Source organism: Osmerus eperlanus, chromosome 25, assembly GCF_963692335.1.
Source record: "Osmerus eperlanus chromosome 25, fOsmEpe2.1, whole genome shotgun sequence".
Taxonomy (NCBI): domain Eukaryota; kingdom Metazoa; phylum Chordata; class Actinopteri; order Osmeriformes; family Osmeridae; genus Osmerus; species Osmerus eperlanus.
In genome coordinates, this window is record NC_085042.1 from 4,426,455 (window position 1) to 4,447,937 (window position 21,483).

At 48.7% G+C, this 21,483-nt stretch overlaps 3 protein-coding genes across 4 annotated transcripts in view; 1 reads left to right on the forward strand and 2 right to left on the reverse strand.

Annotated features, from left to right (window-relative positions):
* The window catches only part of LOC134012330 (rho guanine nucleotide exchange factor 28-like), a 29,242-nt gene extending 21,222 nt beyond the window's left edge, over positions 1-8,020 (reverse strand). The window contains exons 1-9 of the mRNA XM_062452123.1: positions 7,952-8,020; positions 6,993-7,134; positions 6,187-6,296; positions 5,922-6,108; positions 3,603-3,786; positions 2,727-2,934; positions 2,538-2,607; positions 1,564-1,613; positions 579-648 (exon numbers count right to left, since the gene is read on the reverse strand). Coding sequence (XP_062308107.1) covers positions 579-648; positions 1,564-1,613; positions 2,538-2,607; positions 2,727-2,934; positions 3,603-3,786; positions 5,922-6,108; positions 6,187-6,296; positions 6,993-7,134; positions 7,952-8,020 — 1,090 coding nt within the window. The remainder of the gene's footprint in view (positions 1-578; positions 649-1,563; positions 1,614-2,537; positions 2,608-2,726; positions 2,935-3,602; positions 3,787-5,921; positions 6,109-6,186; positions 6,297-6,992; positions 7,135-7,951) is intronic.
* A 1,693-nt stretch (positions 8,021-9,713) lies between these two features.
* utp15 (UTP15 small subunit processome component) lies at positions 9,714-15,290 on the reverse strand. Of its 2 annotated transcripts, none has more exons than XM_062451204.1 (13): positions 15,176-15,290; positions 14,310-14,445; positions 14,129-14,221; positions 13,686-13,870; positions 13,211-13,389; positions 12,782-12,907; positions 12,499-12,634; positions 12,147-12,231; positions 11,891-12,046; positions 11,252-11,353; positions 10,885-11,018; positions 10,551-10,609; positions 9,714-10,406 (listed from the first exon to the last, which is right to left on the reverse strand). In XM_062451204.1, exons 2-13 carry the CDS (start codon positions 14,397-14,399, stop codon positions 10,165-10,167), a joined length of 1,587 nt encoding a protein of 528 aa, XP_062307188.1. In that variant the 5' UTR covers positions 14,400-14,445; positions 15,176-15,290; the 3' UTR covers positions 9,714-10,164. The 2 variants fall into 2 exon arrangements, with proteins under 2 accessions (XP_062307188.1, XP_062307187.1); XM_062451203.1 differs by lacking the exon at positions 15,176-15,290 and adding an exon at positions 14,657-14,846.
* Positions 15,135-17,584, forward strand: LOC134011792 (transcription factor BTF3-like). Its single transcript, XM_062451237.1, has 6 exons — positions 15,135-15,276; positions 15,961-16,029; positions 16,114-16,227; positions 16,370-16,571; positions 17,008-17,067; positions 17,174-17,584. The coding sequence occupies exons 2-6, from the start codon at positions 15,961-15,963 to the stop codon at positions 17,218-17,220; spliced, it is 492 nt and encodes a 163-aa protein (XP_062307221.1). The 5' UTR covers positions 15,135-15,276; the 3' UTR covers positions 17,221-17,584.
* Positions 17,585-21,483: the final 3,899 nt, after the last annotated feature.

The window sequence follows — 21,483 nt, forward strand, 5'->3', positions numbered from 1 at the left end:
CCGACCACAACAGCCCAACCAGAGGATCGGTGAGGACGCAGTCCCTAGTGGAAGTGAACCGGGACTACGTTCGCTGATCCCCGCAGAGGTGGTCGGTACCTACGTTTGGCTGGCTGATCTCGGGTCTGTGTTCGGCAGCATGCCTTCCAGAGCATCACACCGGGAGCCTGTTCTCTGTCTGTGGGGACAGAGCCCTGCTCTCATTCCCCCCCCCCCCCCCCGCTCCCCATTCTAGAACCACGCCCCACAGTTCCACAATCCACACAGGAAACAGATCAACTGCTGTCTCAGAGGCCCCTCCGTTTCATAACCTTATTCCAGAGTAACAGTTTCCCCACAGGAACTAGATTCCACCACCTGGGATATGACCAGGGAGCTACCAGAACGTTCCAGAATGTTCCAGAATGTTCCAGTTGAGTCCTAGAACATTCCCCTGGCTAATGCAATGGCAAACCCACTGTTAGGGTACACATGAGACTGCCTATAGACTTTCTATGAGACCACAGACCACAGAATGTCTATGAGTACCGAGTGCAGATACGCTATGATGTAGAAGGCGAGGAGAGATGGTGACTCACCCGTCTCAGACAGTGATCGTTCTTCCTCGTCCTCCTCTTCCTCCTCGTTCAGACAGAACATCAGTGGTTCCTCAAACACGTCCATGGTAAGAGACGAGGTCAGAGGGAGAGAGAGAGAGGGAGAGAGTAGGAGCGTTCAACGCGGCTTTGACACGCTCGCTCACTCTCACGCTGACACACGCACGACACGGGACGACGCTCACACGCGCGCACGCACGCTCCCAAACACCCTGACGCATTTCATCACCAGAGTACCAGGGCAGAGGAGAATGGGTGTAGGATAAAGAGGGCGGCCTTACGCACATGGCAGACTAGTGCTGGGTTTCTACACGTGTGTGTGTGCGCGCGTGTGTGTGATCTATTAGCTGACCACCGGCTGCACTTAAAGTTCTCCAGGGGCAAGGAACACATGATCACACACATGCACGCCACACCTTAAAACACACACATACCACGCCTCAAAACACACGCACACACACACCACACCCTTCAAAACGCATGACACACACGCCACACCTCTCACAAAACACACTATTCAGTGAGGTGATGCCTTTACACTTAAACCTGCACAATGCATCGAGTGGAACACTGGAGCTACTGAGAAGCAGCCAATCAGACAAGACCCTCTCTCTCTCTCTCTCTCAGCCAATGCCCTGTTTGTGGTTCTAGCACTAAACTGGGAACTGTGGGGGAGAGGGCTAACCCTGTGCCGGACTGGGGGGGGGGGGGGGGGGGGGGCAGGAGAGGGTGGGGTCAAGAGGGGGGTTGGAAACACAGAGCCAGTCACTTTAGGAGTCCTGGGTACTCTATGATACGCTATTCTGAGGGTTCGACAGACACCTGTAGTGTTTAGTTATGGACGCTTGTCCATACCTCAAGTGTAGACTGTGAACCAGTGTGGTTGTTAGGACAGTATGCTGCGCATCTTCAGGGACACCGACACTTCTGACAGCCAGAAACCATCTGAAAGAGTGGTCGTTCTTACCTTCTCCTCTGTAGCACCGACTCCTTCGTGGACGGACACAGGGAATACACCTTTACACACACACACACACACACAGAGAGAGAAACATGGTTACAGTGGGTCATATAGACCCGGAGAGGAGACAGGAGTGGAAAGAGGAGGGGAGGGAGGGAGGAGGGGTACACATAGGCCTCCCCAAACAACAGCCTGGGTGCTGGAAGGGGGAAAGCTAGCCGTGTCAGGCCGAGGCCTCTTCTGTGGCCCAGCGGGGTGCCATGAAAGCCTGGCCATTCACAGAGAGCTGGGCCCTCCAGCTGGCTCCAGCCCCACTGCCACAGAGAGGGGGGGGGAGCCAGCGTGGAACATACCGTCTCCCACAGATAGAGAGAAGGAAAATACAATAACATGCAGACAGAGAGAGAGAGAGAGAGAGAGAGAGAGAGAGAGAGAGAGAGAGAGAGAGAGAGAGGGGGGAATGGGGGAGAGAAACGAAAAAAAGAGGGTAGGGCAGCCCACAGAGCTAACAAAAGAGAGGAAAGGAGATAAGGGGAGGGGGGGGTGAGACAGAAAAGAGGGAGAGCAAGGGAGAGAGGTTTTTACGGGTTTGAAAAAGGCCATAAAGTGTGTACAAATGGTTTAATGTACAGCCTTAATGAAAAAGAGGAGAGCGGGAAGAGAAGGAAGAGAGGGAAGAGAGGGAAGAGAGGGAAGAGAGGGACGTGTGTGTTCCAGACCCCCGTGTCCAACCTCGACGAATAGTCGTGCAGTACCTGTAGCCCCCAGAAGAGGGCAGTCAAGCACAGACCGTTGGAACATCGCAGGGCACTCTCACATCACACCAGAGAGACAGAGACATGAAAACATAAAGCAGCCTAAAACAGCAACGCAAGCAGAACGATGCACTTCCCACGGTGCTTTCTGTATGCACTATTTCCGTGTCGCTTTGGATAAAAGCGTCTTCTGACTAAATAAACACAAGTCAAATCCAAACACACCCTCCTCGGGTTGATCCAGGACCTCTTCTCGCTCCTCACCTCGACCGGAACCACGCCAGAAAAACTTGAGCTGGCCGAGAAGAAAGAGATAAGGAAAGATATGTGTTACTTGCTGACATGCCGACTTCAAACTATTTGGAGACTGGTTTCTCTCTAGGTTCTACAGGGCAAATCGTTCTAGGTCGAGACCTCTCTGAGGAAGTTCTCGTCTCCGAGTCTCTCTCTCAGGATCCGGATGTCGTTGTGTCGGTTCCAAGGAGGGTTCTGGTTCCACACGTGGTTCTGTCGGACCGTGAGGGTCAGGTTCTCCGAGTGGTGGGCGTACCTGAGGAGGCGGGACCTGTCGGCCCACACCTGAGACAGACCTGCAGGGGGCGTGGCCAAGGGGTTGGGGGGGCTGGGAACACAGGTAGATGCGTTCACACGGTATTCGTAGCTCACGCGTGCGTGTGTGTGTGTTCACCGTGGCGCCTGCAGTCAGACTGCTCTGGCCTCACATGTGTTGTAGTTTGACAGGTGGGTTCGAATATTGTTACGATCTTGGAGCTAAGATGTTCCAGTGAACTGAATTTACAGCCTCTCAGTGTGGAATGCAGGGAACACTGGGCTAAATAAATCACACAAACATCACACACACACACACACACATACACACACACATACATGTTGCACACAAACAGAAGTTCACAAAGAGTCCACACTATATCTTATTCTCAAATGGGAGACTATAAATGGGTTGTTTTCAGCACTAAACGGGTCATAAAACTAGAACACAGTACAAGTACAGTATTTGGCCATCCAGTGTGGAGATATCTCTAGTACGGCGGTTCTCAACCCTGGTCCTCAGGGAACCCCTGCCCTGCACGTTTGATGTTTCCCTGCTCCAACACACCTGATTCAAATGAATGACTCCTTATCAAGCTCTGCGGAAGCCAGCCTGCTAACGAGCATTCATTAGAAACAGCTGTGTTGGAGCAGGGGGAAATTAAAACATACGGGACGTTGGACCCTGAGGACCAGGGTTGAGAACCACTGCTCACGTACAACCCTGCGTAGTCCTCTTACTGTGAAAGTAGCTCCAGCATGTCTGGGTGCCCGGCGGCCTGTGCCAGCTGTAGGGGGGTGATGCCCTCCTCGTTGGGCAGGGACACGGCCAGCAGGCCTCCTGGCTGGCACAGCAGCAGCTCAGCCAGTCGCCACAGGCCCCAGCGCACCGCCAGGTGGAGGATAGACTCTCTGGGGGAGCCATCTGGAGAACGAGGGGAGAGAGAGGAGGTGAGAGGGGAGAGGGGAGAGGAGGGAGAGGGAGAGTGAGTGTGGAGGAGAGGAGGGGAGAGGGGAGAGGAGAGAGGAGGGAGAGTGATTGTGGAGGAGAAGGGGAGAGAGATGAGGCGAGAGGGGAGAGGAGAGAGGAGGGAGAGGGAGAGTGAGTGTGGAGGAGAAGGGGAGAGAGAGGAGGCGAGAGGGGAGAGGAGAGAGGAGAGAGGAGGGAGAGTGAGTGTGGAGAAGTGAGGGGGAGGGAGAGAGAAGTAGGGGAAGGTGGTAGGGGGTTCAAAGGGAGATTTAGAAAGATGAGTGAGAAGGAGAAAGACAGAGAGAACTAAGACAGTTTCAGTAATATTATTAGCCTGAGTAAGTAACTTCGATTAACCTCAATAAGCCCCATCCACTGATAAGGAACAATGACACATTTCCCTTTCCTCTACTCTCCCCACTTCCAGTTCCTCTTTTATGGCACCTCCATTTTCCATTTTCTCTTGTGCGGCATGGTCCGTGCAGCAAGAAGGTCTTGGGTTCGATTCTCGCTTGGCCCTGATCCAGGACAGCAGGTGTGTGTGCCACAATTGGTTCTAAACAAGAAAAACGTTTCCTCTTCCCTGTGCTCTTCTCTCCTTTTTCCTCTCCTCTCCTTTCCTCTCTCCTCCACTCCTCCTGTCTCCTCTGTTCTCCTTCTCTCTTCTTCTTCTTCTCCCCCATCCTCTCCTCCAGGATCTATGTGTTCTACTGACCCACTTGACTGGCTCCCCCGATGGATTAGCCGCCTGTCTGTCAGCCTCCGATCCACACCCTGCTGTTAGCCTCCAATCTAGACACTGTTGTCATCCTCCAATCTAGACACTGTTGTCATCCTCCAATCTAGACACTGCTGTCCTTAGCCTCCCTAGTTATGTCTCAGCTAACAGACCTCTCAACTGTCACACACCTGTTATTGCAGTGAATACGTTTCCTGCTAGTAGGAGTCAGGTGGCTGAGCGGTTAGGGAATCGGGGCTAGTAATCTGAAGGTTGTCAGTTCGATTCCATGCAAAAATTATGTTGTGTACTTCACCCTACTTGCCTCGGGGGGAATGTCCCTGTACTTACTGTAAGTCGCTCTGGATAAGAGCGTCTGCTAAATGACGTAATGTAAATGTAGTATCTTATACTGCTTGTATCGAACACCCGATAACCGTGTGGTTATCAATACATTCAAAAATGTCAAATCAATATGTGAGCGAACTGAACTGCTAATACCCAACACTTGCTTGTATCACACACCTGTTGGTATCTCATGCCACACTAGTACGCTAGTATCTAATTACACAGGACATAGGAAGGAGTGGACATCATGGAGACTTCCGTCTCTCTGTCCTGGTGGGCGTCCGTCTGTCAGACTGATAACTGTGTGTATGACGTCATGAACTACCTTATCCAATTAGATCAGTTAACCGCAAAACTGTCATAGAGGGTCATTTGTGTCGTGGTGCAATGAACCAGACTGCTTTAACAACATTAACAGGAAATCACATTTGTTATTTACGCCAGAGGCCCACACACCCACGCGCGCACACACAAACACACACAGCTCATACACACACACACACACACACACACACACAGTGTGTGTTCAAACCTGAGTACACCCCCAGGCTGTATCGGCACAGTGCTACTAATCTCGTTACTGGACGATGAATTGGCGCTGATGAATCCACCACAGGACACGCATGTGATGGAGACACGCTCTCCCCCGGTCGGCCCGACGCGCCAAACGACCGTGACAAGAGGGAAGCGATACGGAGGAGAGGGAAGTTGAAGAGTTCAGCTGTGTCGGACGCGTTTGGGCAGCAAGTTGCAGCGTGCTGACAGAGGAGGATTTATACCAAGGCTGGCCGACTGAAACCTTATCTCTCTCTCTCTCTCCCTCCCTCTCTCTCACTCCCTAAAACATTCAAATGCTAAACCTCTTATTTTCCTCTGTGTTTTGATGACCTCACTGCCTGGCCGCTTGTTCCCTCTGCTGGACAGAAATCTCAAACCTCATCGGAGAGAAACCCGATAGATGATTTAACCCGGCAGACTTCGGTGCCCGACAACCGACCGACGACAGGGTTGTTTGTCGTCTTACCCTGTCCACAGGGGCCCGACAGCAGGCTCCAGGATGGGGGGATGTCCAGGTTGGCCACGGCCAGGGCTAGGTGGTGGTCCATGGCCCAGCGAGTGGTCTCCTGGCCCAGGGAGAAGAGGCTGCTTAGCTCGCTGTGATCCCTGGAAGTCAGACACTGACTGTGGGTCACCAGGTGCTCGGCCAGTTCCTAGGGAGCGTGGAGGGTTATATACTACGTTTAACTGTGTGTGCATGTGTGTATGTGTGTGTGTGTGAGTGTCCCTACCTGGGCATCATCCTGAATGTACTCTAGACTGGCCCCTCCCACAAACGTGAGGGGTGAGTTATCCGAGCAAACGTAGGCATGAACTAGGACCACCTCTGCCAGGTTATGACCTGTTGACCAATCAGAAGATAGACAGAAAGTGATTAGATCAGACCAATGGTGAGACAGGCAGCAAGCTGAGACAATGTAACAATATAACATGTTCATATAGCAGACACTTAATAATTCAGTCCAATAATCTTTCACTGAGCTATACCCAACAAAATAAGCATAAAACCTCTGCTCCGTATCCACTTATAATTCACAGTGTTTTGGATCGGTGCGTGTACAAACGCACGTATACACACACACTGTGGCAACCAGGGAACTCAGAAGCAGCGAAATGCCCAGCACCACTGTGGACAGCGCCCCGGGCCAGCTCTGGGACAGGGGGATCCAGGCCAGGTGTGAACATTGCCAGCCAGCCAATCGTGTGTCGGTCAGCCCATTGGTTGATTGGGGAACGGTAGAACACACTGTAGCTGACCGGCGCACGCCTCGAGGAGTTTGAGTAGGAAGCGATAGCAACATGGAGGAGAGCTGGAAGCTGGCAATGGTGTTTACCATAACCCCTCTGTTCTCTGCTGCCATGCATGGCCCTGGCGAGGACACCGAGGATTTCCCTCGTTCACGGAATAACTGTTTTGAAGCAAATTCTCCTTCTTCTTTTGGGCACTTTTGTCCCTTCTAAGCTATGCGAGGTTAAACTCCACTCTGAGCTCTTTGGTTGCCACAAGACACACGCTCGCTCACACACGCACACTGACCAGGCACTATGAAGCAAAGCATAACATCTCTTTGCACTCTGATGACATGGGCCAGAGTGGATCCTTCTAGAACGACGAAGACCTCACATTCCTCGAGGAGTGGCTCGAGGGCAGGCAGCAACGCAAACACCTTCGCCTGGCCCTGAGGGATGAGAGAAAGGGAGGGGGAGGGAGAAGGATGAGAGAGACAGAGAGGGATGGGGGGGTGAGAGGGAGGTATGAGAGAGAGGCCGACAGAGAGAGAGCGAGGGGGAGAGGGAGAGAGAAGGAATGATGAGACGGGCAAAGAGCGAGAGAGAGAGGAGATTTTCTCCAAGACTCCAATAAAAACAGGAATGCTTGTCTCTATGCTACCAGCTGGGCTGAGAGGATGAGAGGAGATGGGTAGATATGAGAGAAGAAAGGAGGGAGGGTCAGAAGAGAGAAAAGAGGGGAAAGATAGAGGGATGAGGGAGGGGAAAAAGATGGATCGGGAGGGACGGGAGTGTGAGAGAGAAGATGCGTGACTAAGAGGAGAGAGGAGGAGGAGAGAATGAAGAGAGGATGCGGGAAGGAGAAAGACAGAGGAGAGAATGAGAGGTCAGAGGAGAAGAGGAGGAGACCGAGGAAAGGAGGAGAAGAGAATGAGAGGAGGAAAAAACAAGGAGAGAGACAAAGAGAAGGAGAGGATGGGAAGAACAGACAAGGAGCGCGAGAGGAGAGCCGGGGAGAATTTTTTGTTGTCGCTGAAACTTTGGCCTCACATTGATAGAAGAAACAAGCTGAACACCTAGTCAGGTCAGGGCTAGTCCTCCTACCAGCCTCAGACCTCAGCCTGGTCAGGGAAGCCCTGGTAGAGTATGGAGAGTAAAATAGAAGAGAGGGTAGCTCTCTTCCTCTCTCTCTATCGCTCACTCCATCAGCTTAGCTCCCATGGGATACCCTTTCCCAGCCTTGCAATCACCGCTCCCCAAACTGACCTGGTTTCCTCCTCTCGTTAGGAACAGTGTACTCACGTAGAGAGGCACCTCTCTCCTGCTCAGCTCCATCCTCCGTGCACCTAAAGAGAGACAGAGGGGACATGATACCACACACACAACTTCTTCACTCCTCCCCCCCCCAAACATACACACTTTGCTCTTGTACATCTTATCTTCTCCGTTCTCTTGTATGTCCAGGTAGGATTCCGAATAAAGACGAAACTGTGTGACTGAGGTTTTGACTTGACGCAACACGTTTATTGTAACGCGGAGCTATGGCCTACATAACTAAGCCATGCTTAGACGGATCAGGCTATCCTTTGATCTAGACCAGACCCTCCAGTGTGATCTGAGAGGGCACGGGCAAGTGAGACAGTTTCATCTGTCAGGGCCGAATTAGTCCAATGACGACCCAGTTCCAGGCCACAAAGAGGCAGAACAGAGGACCCCCCACACGCTAACCCTCATCGAGTCAGATGGAGGTTCCGCTTATATCGAATCCAATTGGATTTGTATAGCCCGTTTTACAAGACATGTTGCAGAGGGCTTCGCAGATACCCACAGATGAAGACAAGTAACCAAAGCTCTCCAGAGAGCACTACATGGAGGACACCACAGGAGCAGCAATTCTGTGAGGGATCCCCTCCAAAAAAACACCTCAGCCCAGTAAAGATACCTAATACAACAGCTAGGCTGTAGCTGTTTAAATTGAGTTACCTGTATTTAGAGACACAGAAGGTTCTGCTTCACCACACAGGGGGTGTTTCTAAGAAATATAATAAGTGTTCACACATTGTGTGTGTGTGCACGCGTGTGTGCGTCCAGACCCCTTTCTTGTATCCCTCTGATCAGTCACTTCCTAGAAACAGGGACAGAACATCCGTCTCCATATCACTAACGACCCATTCTTCAGAGGGGTGGAGGACGAGGAGAGGTAAGGGAGGGAGAGAGTGACAGGGAGACAGGGAGCAGGGGTAGACTCCTTGGTGCGTCTGAAAATCTCTAATTCATTTCCTACCCTCTTTTAACAGAAACATAATATATCCTAACAGCATTGCAGAAAGCAAATCAAACATGCGCTATCAATTTAAGACGACAAGCAAGCAGGCAAAAGCCTATTATTCATCTCAATCAAATTGCATGCTGTCGGATTAAGGGTTGAGCCTCAAATAAGTGTCACGTACACCTGACGGCCGTGTGGCTTTTAATTTCCCAATCTATGCTAGTTTATTAAACTGTTGGCTACTATTTAAAGGCTGGTCATTATAGTGTAATGCGCGATTACCTGAGTTACCGCACACAGGGAGTATAATCAAAAGATTTCCGAGGGAAGCGATTTCCAAAAGATTGCGGACGAAACTTCAAGTCCATTCAGAGTTCGCTACTTTAACGCACGTAAGAGTCACTCCGCACGCTTCTTATCTTCTGTGGTAGTCGAGGCTGGAAGAGAGCAGATCGCAGAATCCAAGTTCTTCGTGAGGTGAACCATGAACATGAACCAACAACGGTCTGGACAGTTTGTCACAAAGCTCCGCCCGCTAGTTTGATGTTATCTGTGTAGCATCTCTGCTGTATTGACATCAATACTCTCTCAACGACCTCTGGGCACGATGACTTGTACCTCAAAATATATAGTGTATTCTCTCCCTTTTCTCTCTATATTTTCTCTCACCCCCTCATTATTACATTAGCTCATGGTATTGCATTTAATATGTTTATCACAGACATCGTTATACAGACACCAATGGAGTCGATTTCAACATTTCATTGTTTCTTTATAAAAACTGCACATAGAAATGATGCATAATATGCTCTCGAAATACCAATCAATAAATGTACACATGCACCTAGTCACACGTGTACGTGCACACACACACACACACAGCAGAGAATAAAGAAACATTAACTTTGACATTCAAATAAAATTCATTCCATCTTTTTACATCCATAAAAATGGGTGGAATATACATACACACAAATGTATGAAAACCCACTCCATCTCGTCCTCTCACTCTCCTTTAAAAGAGGATCAGTCACCACAGGGAACAGCTGTACTGCAGCGAGCCAGATCCACGTTTCCATAGTGAGCTACCCAAAACAGATTTCAAGAATGGATCATCGCATTCATTCAGTTGTGCTCCCGTGTTCCAGAACACGCCTGGAATCAGTTCCAGAACCATACAGGCCTTCCGCGGCTCTCTTCCCCAGGGGCCTCAGGCAGCCTGAAGCTGTGGCCCCGGGACCCCCACCTCCACCTGGCCCAACCCGTTAGCCCTGCTGCTGCCTGGACAAGGCAACTCCTTCTTGGGGAGGCTGGAGGCGAACAGAGTGTCCAGCATGCCCAGGACCTCCAGGAGCTCCAGCTGGTAGTCGACCTCCTTCTCCACCAGCTCCGACAGACGACAGATCTGTCTGTCCACAATGGAGGACTGGCCAGCCACTGACCGGTAGATATCTGGACCGACAGACACGCACACAGAGATAGACAGAAAAGGTTACACATTGAACATCGGTTAGCGACTGAAAGATTAAGCGTTACGGTACGCTGAATGTGTCACTGATTCATGACAACAATGGACGCCTCCGTGGTCTAACTCACCCAGGACCATGTCGGTGACGTTCGCTAGAACCGGGGCGAACCTTGCATCAACCACGTTCCTGCAGAAAGACAACCACACAGCACACTCAAACAACAGACGAACTCGGTTATACCGAGGTTTGACGTTTGCTTCTTTTTCGAAAAAACGAGGGCATTTGTAAGTGAGCCCCAAAGTCACTTTGTTCATCCAAAGAAATGTACCGGGGGGGGGGGGATTTGAACCTCTTGACACTCTACCACTGAGCTAGACCCCTATATAGTTTGTTTTGTGCCCGAGTATAAACAATATGACCACAGTAACCAGGTTTATGGGGATCCGAGTGGCTCTAGTTACCCGATGAGGAAGTTGAGGATCTGGGAGAGCTGGTGTTCGTCTCTCCCCGCGAGGGCGTTCCTCAGCTTCCCTCTGCGGTCCAGCTCCTTCATCATCGCCACGGTCACCTCAGGCTTCTTCTGCCTCCTCCATGACTGACACGCACAAGGTGAATGCAAAAAAATGCAGATTTACCAACCGCTAAAAAAAACGTATTCGTGATATCTTGACACACTCCTTCGGCCCATCCCTCCACGCTCCCGGACTTCTCCCTTCACACTCCCAGCAACCTCACTACAGACTCATCCCCCGAACCCCCCTCTAGGCCTCGCCCCTCCCCAGCAGAGATCTCATCCCTCCCCCAGCAGCCCTGGGTAGTCATAGTTACCTCCAGGGCGGTGTCCAGAGCCTTGGACACACTGAACTTCTTCAGCTGCTTGTCATACTTGGCCAGGTGCATTTGGACTGGCCGGCTGACCAGGTAGTCATCCTGGAGGGAAGCAAAGGTGGTGGTGGTGGGGGGGATAATCACAAACCCAACAGGACAAGCAACAAATGTATTAAAACTCAATGTTTGAATAACAGGATAGACACTGTCATTAATAAGGAGGATGAGCAGCGGCTACTAAGACTCAGGAGGTCATCATGACTCTTCAGTGACAGGACCGCTCTGGAAGTCGTGAATCAACAGCAGGGCTGGGGCGATTCAATGATCTATTCATTTTCCCCACGGTAGAATCTTTCAAATGACAACGATACATTTGAGAGATGTTTTCGACACTGTTACTCTTGCGGCGCATGTGGTTGACGCATGTTTCCGGCCCCTCCCACTCCCTATCAAACGAGGGCAGACCGAGCTGATTAGAAAACTCCCGTCACCAGAAGTTTCGTCACACAGCTAGCCATCCAACTCCTCCGTTCCCCAAGACCCAATAGTCATTTTCAGTCAAGGGGAAGATGCCAGAGGAGTAGCCAATGCTTCTGGTGTTCACAGGACAAGCCAGCCAAGGGGGTTGTCAGGGGTTACCTGTTTGGGGACATAATTCCTGCCCTTGACAAAGACGCGGTACGTTGGCTTCCGCCTTTGTTTGCCGGGCACTTTCTGTTTCTCCTCAGGGCTCTTCCTGTGCTTGACGCTCAGAACACCATTGGTCATCCCCACCACAATAGTCTGATCATCGGGCTGTGGACAGACACAAACGCACGCACACACGTTTACAATCTATTGACGAGACTGGAATCGAACTTGGAGAGCATGAATGATGGAGGCGTCATGTCCTTACAGTCAAGGCCAGGCTGAGAATGGAGGCGGCGTAGTCAAAGTTGTGGACCACTTTGTAGTTGGTGGTGTTGTAGACCTTCACGTGCCTGGAGAGATGGCAGAAACACACACGCACGTCTTACATTATCATGTCATAGGAGGGCTCCCAGGAACACAGGCCGGCTTCAGTTCAGGGGCAGAGCTGAGTCGACAGGAAGGAATGGTCCTGTAGCTGATTGTGCTCCCAACAGTTGTGCTCCCAACAGTTGCTCAATCAAGCTCTGCGAGGAGCTGAGATCATCACTGGACTGGTCAGTCGATGGATCACCCAACACCTCATTACTCAACAAGAATCCCAGGGTACACACACACACCTGTCTAGAGAAGCAGAGAGCAGTCTTTCTCCGTTGCTACTGAGACACAGGCAGGTTACAGTTTTGTGATGGTTCTTCAGAGACACGAGAGGCTGGCCTCCCTTCAACAGGTCCCACACCTTCACGTAGCGGCCCCCTGTGGAGAGGAGGAGCAACAACAGGCATCAACCTCAATCAGAAGCCACAGTTGGTCAATTTAAGAAGGGTTACGAACGAAGCTTTTTGATATCACCCTGTCAGTTTTGGTCTATCTATTTAATATGGTTTCGGGTGAGGGGTTCACCTGCAGAGACCAGGAGCCCCTCTGTGGGGTAGAGGAGAACACTCTCCACAGGCTGGCTGTGGTCCATGGTCATCACACTCTTGTCAGTCCTAGCGTCAAACATTCGGATTGTGTGGTCGTAGGAGCCTGGGGGGGAGGCAAACACTGCAAGTCAGAAATATCTCTCTCTCTCTCTCACACTCTCACACACACTCTCTCACACACACACTCTCTCACACACACACTCTCTCACACTCTCTCTCTCACACACACTCTCTCTCACACACACTCTCTCTCTCACACACACTCTCTCTCACACACACTCTCTCTCTCACACACACTCTCTCTCACACACACACACACACACACACAGTCTTACACACACACACACACACACACACACACACACACACGAGCAACCAGAACCACAGCCTGAGGTGAGAGTCTGACCCGTGATGAAGAGGTCTCGGCTGAGCTTGCTGGCGACGCCACAGCGGATGTAGTCCGTGTGTTCCTGATAGGAGCACAGCTGGGTGGCGTTGGGGATGTCCCACAGCCGGCAGCTGTAGTCGTCCGAGCCGGTGAGGATTTTGTAGCGGTCCGAGGTGAAATCAGTCACGCGCACAGCCCTGAGAGGACGCCGAATGTGAGAGAGAATCAGATATGACCTGCCACATGTAACGATGCCTTTCGCTGGTGCCCGTTTCAGCACATCGAGGATCCCTTTCAATTTTATATTTGACGGATTTGTAGTCAACTCAACATGCTCATACACTGGCCCGCCCCCGGAAAAAGCGACCTCACACTGCTCGCTGATGAAGCACTAGGGCACAACCCTGCATTGTAAATGCTGCTCCAGCACAACTTCCCTGATAAGAGATGGTGTGTGGAGGGAGCAGATGGGAGCTGGCTCTGGCAGACCTACTTTGAGTGCCCTTTAAACATCCTGAGAGCCACCCGGCCGCTGACGTCGAAGAGACGCACCACCGAGTCCTCGCACCCGGCCACCAGCATCTGGCCGTCGGACCGGTAGCGTCCGCAGTACGCCGTGTCTTTGAACCGCGTGAAGGTCTTCACGGGCTCCTGGGAGAACGGGCCATAGATGTGGATCTGGACGGGGGAGGAGCAGAGAGGACGAGGAGGGAAAGCGGGGAGAAGGGGAAGGAGAAGAGAAAGGGACAGAAAACCGTGCCAAAAAAATCAGATTCTGTTCGTTTTTTTTAATGAAGAATTGTGACCCAGCTGTTCTGCTGAGATGTGATGCTGGGTCACTGTGTTTCACAGTAGCACCTGTCAACAGTCTTGGTTCTGAAGGACTGATGGGATGTTGAATGACCTGGTGATGTCAGGGTGGAGGAGAAGACCTACCCTTGTGAAAGCTGTCACTGCATAGTTGTGAGGTGCCAATGGGGAGCAATCAATGTTTGTGATCGCTCCAAACTCCTTTATCAAGACTGGGGACTGTGGAACACAACAGGCAAGGATGATTTGACTTACACCAACAACATCAACATTCAGGGAAGGATTGCGTACATCGTACTATACGTACCTTATAGTTTTTCCAGTACAAAGTATCTTGTGTGACTTTCTCGCCCAACTTGGGGTATTGTTGAATTTTTGTGGGTTTGAATGAAGCCATTTCTATTGATTGCTTTTACTTATCTGAAATACGATGAGGCGTCCACCTGAATGAAGAGGTTGTTTGACATGGGTTAAAAACAATGTCTCGAAACATACAAAATATAATGGAATCTAACTTTGGTTCGCTTGAAACTATATCTATATATTCTAGGTAAATACAAACAGCTTGCTAGCAAGCTACTGTGAAATAAAGCATGGCTAGACAGCAGGCGACATGCCGCCAGCTAAACAGAGATGCTTCAAACTGTAGTTTACCTGATATGGTGGTGTTCCTTAAGTATGAAGAATGAGTATAGCTGCTGTATTTCAATTCTGGCTCAGATCAATGCTTGTTAGCTACATGCAATCCAAAGTTTATATTCCAAATTAGCTAACACGTTGCCTCTCAGCACACCGGAGGCAGCCATGACATGTGAAAGAAGAAGGTTGCCAGGCATGTCTTGCACGTTCCACATAATTGTCTAAATGTTGTGAAATGCAGTTAAGTCTCTCCACCAACAATAAATATATACGATTATGTACGTTCTTTTGACATTCCTATTGTTGTATTCGTTTACTTTGGCTAATATTTTTATTATTGTTTTCCAGTTGAAACTCGCTCAACTCAAACCTGGCAACCCTGTATCTGTGCAACTTTATTTTCCACTCTTTGCTTAAATCTGTTGTTGTCTTTTCTTTAATTATAATGTGTACTGTACATATATGTACAACAGACGTGTAACGTATTTATGTATATGAGTAGTAATTTCGTTGCAGGTTGATTTAATTTCTCACATTTTACCGGGGCATAATCGTTGAACATTTCGTCACTTCCTTCCTTTCCCTCTTTCCTTCCACCCCTCGTTCTGTAGGTCCGCGTGTTTACACACTCCCAGGTTGGTAACGAGCTGTAAAAGTTTAGGAAATCCGTTGATCGTGTTTTTATTTTGTAGTATTAAAGGAAAACAACATGTAATTTCCTCAGTTAGATCAAATGTAAATAAAGAGACAAAATTCGTTTGTTTTTTGACCTTATCGATAAACGGGGCCCAGCTAGCCTAACTAACTTGCTACTGTAGGCGGCTAGCTAGACTATTTTGTACAGTTGGAATGAGTAACCCACCGTGTCTTTTAAATTGGATTGTATTACTGTAATCATCACTGATAAATTATGATCAGCTAGCTAATCAGACAGATGACTAGCTGCTTTAACGAAAATTTGCTGTATGCAATTGGACTGATAGGGGCGTGCACTGCATGCCGTGCAGCTGCGCATTCCTAAACACCTACTTGACCAAATTACGTTTGTGCGTTACTTATCTCAAGCCATTGCAGTCGTGCACTGCAATGGCTTGTGCACTGCACGTCATTGTTTTATAAACGCTGTACGGTCATTTTATTTGTGTTCACTTAACATAACTTATCATAAGTGTTGGATGATGATTCCTTGAGTGATCCATCGACTGAAAAACACAATTGATGATCTCATGAATTCTGACAACATTCTCTGCGAAAATCTATAGTTCATTAGAATTTGTTAGGTGGCGTCAGTGTTGATTGTATGATTCACCTGTCCTCAGATGAAGGAGTCAATTATGAACCAGGAGAAGCTCGCCAAACTTCAGGCGCAAGTCCGCATTGGCGGCAAGGTAGGCGATCATATCCTGTTCGTCATTGAATCGAGTGCTCTGGCAGTGTGTCGTTCAGCACGTTTTCTGTGTGTTTTGCTCCAGGGTTCTGCCCGCAGAAAGAAGAAGGTGGTGCACAGGACAGCATCGGCAGACGACAAGAAGCTGCAGTTCTCCCTCAAGAAGCTGGGAGTCAACAACATTTCTGGCATTGAGGAGGTAGAACACAAGCTTTAAATGTACCCCCCCCCCCCCCCTCCCCTCATTATATATCTGATACATTCAGTAAACTACAGAATCAGCCTTTATCCTATGCTCCGGGTCCCAGTGCCCCCCCTCCTCATGTCTTGGTTTTTCTCAGGTGAACATGTTCACCAACCAGGGCACGGTCATCCACTTCAACAACCCCAAGGTGCAGGCCTCCCTGGCAGCCAACACCTTCACCATCACGGGCCACGCAGAGAACAAGCAGCTGACCGAGATGCTGCCCAGCATCCTCAACCAGCTGGGAGCCGACAGCCTGACCAGCCTCCGGAGACTGGCGGAGAACCTGCCTAAACCAAGTAAGCTCTCACGCTTCTCACACACACACACACACACACACTCTGACAATGCCTGTGCATGGAAAGCCACTCTCTCACACACTGACATGCTTCAGCTGTCTCACACACACACACTTTCCCAAACCTGACTCTTGTCATTGTGTCCTCATTCCTAAACACCTACTTGACCATATTACGTTTGTGCGTCTCTTATTTCAAGCCATTGCAGTCGTGCACCAGCCAATGTTTGAGAAACACTGTACGGTCATTTTTATTTGTGTTCGCCTAACATAACTTATCACAAGAGTTGGATGATGATTCCTTGAGTGATCCATCGACTGAAAAACACAATTGATGATCTCATGAATTCTGACAACCGTCACACAACCATGCCCTTTTTCACCGTCTCACACGCACACCTTCCCCCCACACCTGACTCCTGTCATTGCGTCCTCAGCCGGAGATAGCATGGCCCCCATGGTCGCTGCGGAGGTGGATGAAGACGACGAGGTCCCCGGTACGTTCACGTCCTCCGACGGTCCGCTCTGATTCAGGCTCCGCACGCACGCTCACCATGTAGCGAGCTCACGGATGTTCTCGTCTTTCCCTCTGCCTCTCTCTAGATCTGGTGGAGAACTTCGACGAGGCCTCAAAGGACGAGGCCAACTGAGAACCCTGCGTCGGAGCATCATACCCCCAAACTCCCCCCACACTCGCGTCCCAAGAGCTGGAGCTGTCATTTGTCTTTCACCACGTCCTGGATAGCGGTTGTTCTCCACCTCTTGGTCCAGATGAGCGAAGCCTTACCCCGGGGACTTCTGTCTTGTTCTGCTCTCCCAGTGCACTGTGGGAGATGTTGTTCTGCTCTCCCAGTGCCCTGTGGGAGATGTTGTTCCGCTCTCCCAGTGCACTGTGGGAGATGTGTAGAAAGCACTGTGTTCTCTCTTGCTGTCTCTCCTGTTACTCAATACCAACACCACAACATGTACGGTGGAATCAAATATCTATGTAATAAAGATTTACATTTAACGTGACATTGCTGTTATTGTCCATATCGTGCTTTTATGTATTTTAACCATACCAGTCTGATGGTTTGGAATGTAGAATATTGCCGCTTTTCCACTACACTGTAGGACTACCGGCTAAACTTGACCACGCGACAAACTGTTTAGTTTTCCATTATGCTGGTTGTCATACACACACCACTGGCTGGGTCCTTGTTACGCTGTATAGAAATGTTATTGAGTAACCCTTTTTGGGATGGTGCCCTGTAGATTAAATGTAAACGAAGCTAACATCAAAATCCTCCGACATCTGGGTAGGTGGAGGTTGTTAGTCATGGAAATGGACGCCTCAACATGCCTGCCACCAGCGAGGGGCCCGATCGAGTTGGAAGGAGAGAAAGATAGAAGGATGGAAAGGGAACAAAGAGACTTTCTGGTGACAACAGACACAGGAAAAGGAATAACCTGACATCAGTATCAGTGAAAACGCTAGTTCATGCACGTGATCTTTCCTGTGTGCGTGACAGTAATGTGTTTGTGTACCATAAAGCAGTAGTATTCCCTAATCGCTGTTGTCCTTGTGTGTCTGGGATTCCCGGACTGGTGTGGGACTTGTGTTTGGATCCATTCAATATGACCACTCAGTGAGAGGTTACCCACATCTCTCACACCCACTAAGTGACACACAACTGTTCCTGTTTTGCTTTCCTTTCTCACCTCGTCCTCTCCCAGAAACCAGCGGCCCCTCTGTAGAGGGGGATTGTTAAGACATATCAGGGTGCCTAGTCTAACAGACACCCACATGGCAAAAATACCCAAGTTCAGTTCTTTTGTGTGCTTCCAGTGTTTAAAAAAAGTGTAGTATTATTATAAGAAAATGCAATAGTATGGTTATAATATTTGTCCCTTTCCTGCCACAGTAAATTCCTTGTTTATGTGAACTTACATGGCAAATAAAACTGATTCTGATCAAATAAACTGTTATAAACTCTGTAATATCGTATTGTAGAGTTATAGAGTTGTAAGTTATATGCAGAAAGCAAAGAGTTTTGACCATTGGTCAGTAGGGTTAATATAGTAGACTGCTGCACGATAACAGTGCTCCCTAACCCTGACACCTAATAGACTCTTCTTCTGAGTCATCAAAATTATGATTAGTTTAAGTTTTTATAAAAGCCCAATGTGTACCCGTGTGTGTATTCTGCGTCATCTCTCAGATGACTGGCATGGCCCTATGTGTGTATGTGCTTTTGTGTATGTGTGAGTCAAGAAAAACCCTAAACGGAAATTTCAGGACTTCTATTATGCTGTTATATATAGGCGAGTTGAAAATAATGTCAATATGAGAGTTAAGGAATCACACACTGATACACTTCAGTTTCTTATTTTACAAATAATGTTACTAATGATCTGATGTCCATCCACTCATACCTGTACAGTTAACATTTTGAGTAATTAAAAAAGAAGTCCAGACCATACATAGAACTTGTGAGAGCCCGCCCCCATCGTGTAGATAGAAAAGAGAAGATGTCTCAGCACAGGTCCCTATGGGACTCCCACATGAAGTGGTTGGGGTGATGAAGCAGAAAGATAAGCTTGCACACACAGACACACATTCACACCCCACTGTTGTAGTCAAGACCACCTCAACCGAGACCAAGTCATGACCAAGACCACCTAAACCGAGACCAAGTCATGACCAAGACCAGAGTGTATCGAGACCGAGACAAGACCAAGACAAATTAGCACTCTTAAATTAGTACCGTGTGCTTATGACCTATTTCATGTTTTTTTTTTTTCTTTTTTCTCTGCTTTCACATCTCTCTCTCTCACCCCAGTGAAGGAGCGCGGTACCGCGACCTTTAATTTAACATGATTAAGTCGGGAGAGGTATGCAGCTGACATGAGTTAACGTTGATGTAACATAACTTTATATTCATCATTAGCTGCATAGCTTTATGTGGCCTGGCTCGTTATCACAAACAACATTTGTTAAGCAACTGAAAAAAAGCATTCGTCAATAATACACACACATGCACGCACACACACACACACACACATCCTCCCACACACCTTCAATTGTGGGTGTGCACCCCCTCTTGGCCCTGAAAAGGTCTGCCATTGACCACTGATCAATTAACAATAATAAAGATTACAAATAATGATTATTACATTACTTTTATACTGTTTTCTATGTTTTGAATATAATAAACAATGTTTGATCTTTACCTTGCTATATTAGCTCATGGGAACATGGAACGTCAAGGCAATTTCTAGGGGAGCCCTATCTAAAGCCTAAACAAAAGCTAACTAGCACCATGAATGTGGCATCTTCTTTCTGTGCTTGTGAAGCTATGTTGATTGTCACCCCCCTCCCATATTGTGATTCTATTTAACTGCCCTTCATTCTTGGTCCAGTCCTCTGAGATGCTCTATTGATTCAAACTGTGGTGGCCTGTCCCTGTGTCTGGGTGAGGTTTTCAGTTTGCTTGTCTGTTCTAGTCGGTCTCATCTGTGTCTAGTTGGGTCCGACTGCGTTTTTCCAGTTCCTTCCGTGGTTAGTCTTTGTCGGATCCTTTCCACGTCTAAACGCGTGCCCTTCCACTTCCTGTTTCTGAGTATCCAACATTTGTTCTTGGGATCCTGCCTCGGTCACTGCAACTGGGCCCATACGCTGCACTCTCCCTGTGACATGTAGAGACTCAAGTTACTCTGCATCATTCGTTTGTTTTTTTTAAGAAATTGGTTGCTACCGTGAATGATAAAGATAGAACGTGTGGACAGGGCAACACACTTGAAACTCTCTGGTAACATTTCCAGACAGTCCCCTAGAGTTCAGTGAAAACCATGCTGTTTTTATACACAGACAAAGAAATGACTTGCGGTGACACCATCTCGTCATAAAACTCAATGACTCAATGAGGGAAGACAGGGCACTGTAGAGCTGCCATACGTAAGCTTCAAGAGCATTGTGTTCCATCAAATAATCTATGGGTTTATCTAGCTCAGCTCAGTCCCTTTACTTACAGTTTGCGCTGATTTCTGTAGGCAGACACTATGGAATACAAGCATCTAAAAAATAGGTTGCAGGACATTTGTCCCCAGTGCAATTCAGTCACAATTTTTTAATTGATGGTGTTATTGGTTTATATGATGCATGATGTGTATACTACAAGCAACGCAGACCAGTAAGGCGTAAGGACCACCATTGAATACCAAACCTCAAACCATAGATGACTAGATAGTAAGTGACTAAATAATAATAGATGACTCTACACTGTACACTCCTCTGACGAAGTGAGAGGTGCTATTTACTCCCAACATGCCTCTCATCAATGACATAAATGAATGTTGTCAATATATGCAAATATGTGTGTGTATGTGTGTTGCTAGGGCAGTAGACTTTGCAAAGCTCCGTCTAAGACATAGACTTTAATGTAAATTATTGGTGTTGCCGTCATGCTAGCTCTCCAGCGACCACTCTTCAAAGGAAACCCCTGGGACTCTCCACAGGCCGCCCCCTCCCATGGATACTCACAATTTTGCATCTTTTCCTTCATATTCAAACAACACTTTCATGAAAAATGCAAAAGGGAAAATGCACCACGCCATCCCACGCTGCACAATGAATGACCTTGTATTTCTGGTCTATCTGGTCAATCAGCTCAGCTTCTGCATTACCGCATATTTTGTATGCGGTAAAGTTGTCGCAATACGACGGTGGGTCACAACGACTGGTTAAGTTTTCTCCTTGTCGACAACCATAACCACCCACTCCCATTACCCAAATATCAGATATAATACCAAATATCAGTCATGGAAATTGTAACGAAACCCCCAAACCGCCCCCCCCCCCCACCCCCACCCACACAGTTGTGAGATTGAAGGCTGTGTCGTTGGAGGTGGGCAAAACCGTGACACCCACTGCT

What these genes read in the sequence shown, in the direction of transcription:
- utp15 (XM_062451204.1), bottom strand. Translation starts at nt 14,399, where the DNA reads ATGGCTTCATTCAAACCCACAAAAATTCAACAATACCCCAAGTTGGGC. An exon ending in CCGAGACCTCTTCATCACGG is followed by an intron (nt 12,908 to 13,210) that starts GTCAGACTCTCA and finishes CCTCCCCCCCAG; the next exon opens with GCTCCTACGACCACACAATC. An exon ending in GGGGCTCCTGGTCTCTGCAG is followed by an intron (nt 12,635 to 12,781) that starts GTGAACCCCTCA and finishes TCCTCTCCACAG; the next exon opens with GGGGCCGCTACGTGAAGGTG.
- LOC134011792 (XM_062451237.1), top strand. Translation starts at nt 15,961, where the DNA reads ATGAAGGAGTCAATTATGAACCAGGAGAAGCTCGCCAAACTTCAGGCG. An exon ending in ACATTTCTGGCATTGAGGAG is followed by an intron (nt 16,228 to 16,369) that starts GTAGAACACAAG and finishes GGTTTTTCTCAG; the next exon opens with GTGAACATGTTCACCAACCA. An exon ending in TGAAGACGACGAGGTCCCCG is followed by an intron (nt 17,068 to 17,173) that starts GTACGTTCACGT and finishes GCCTCTCTCTAG; the next exon opens with ATCTGGTGGAGAACTTCGAC.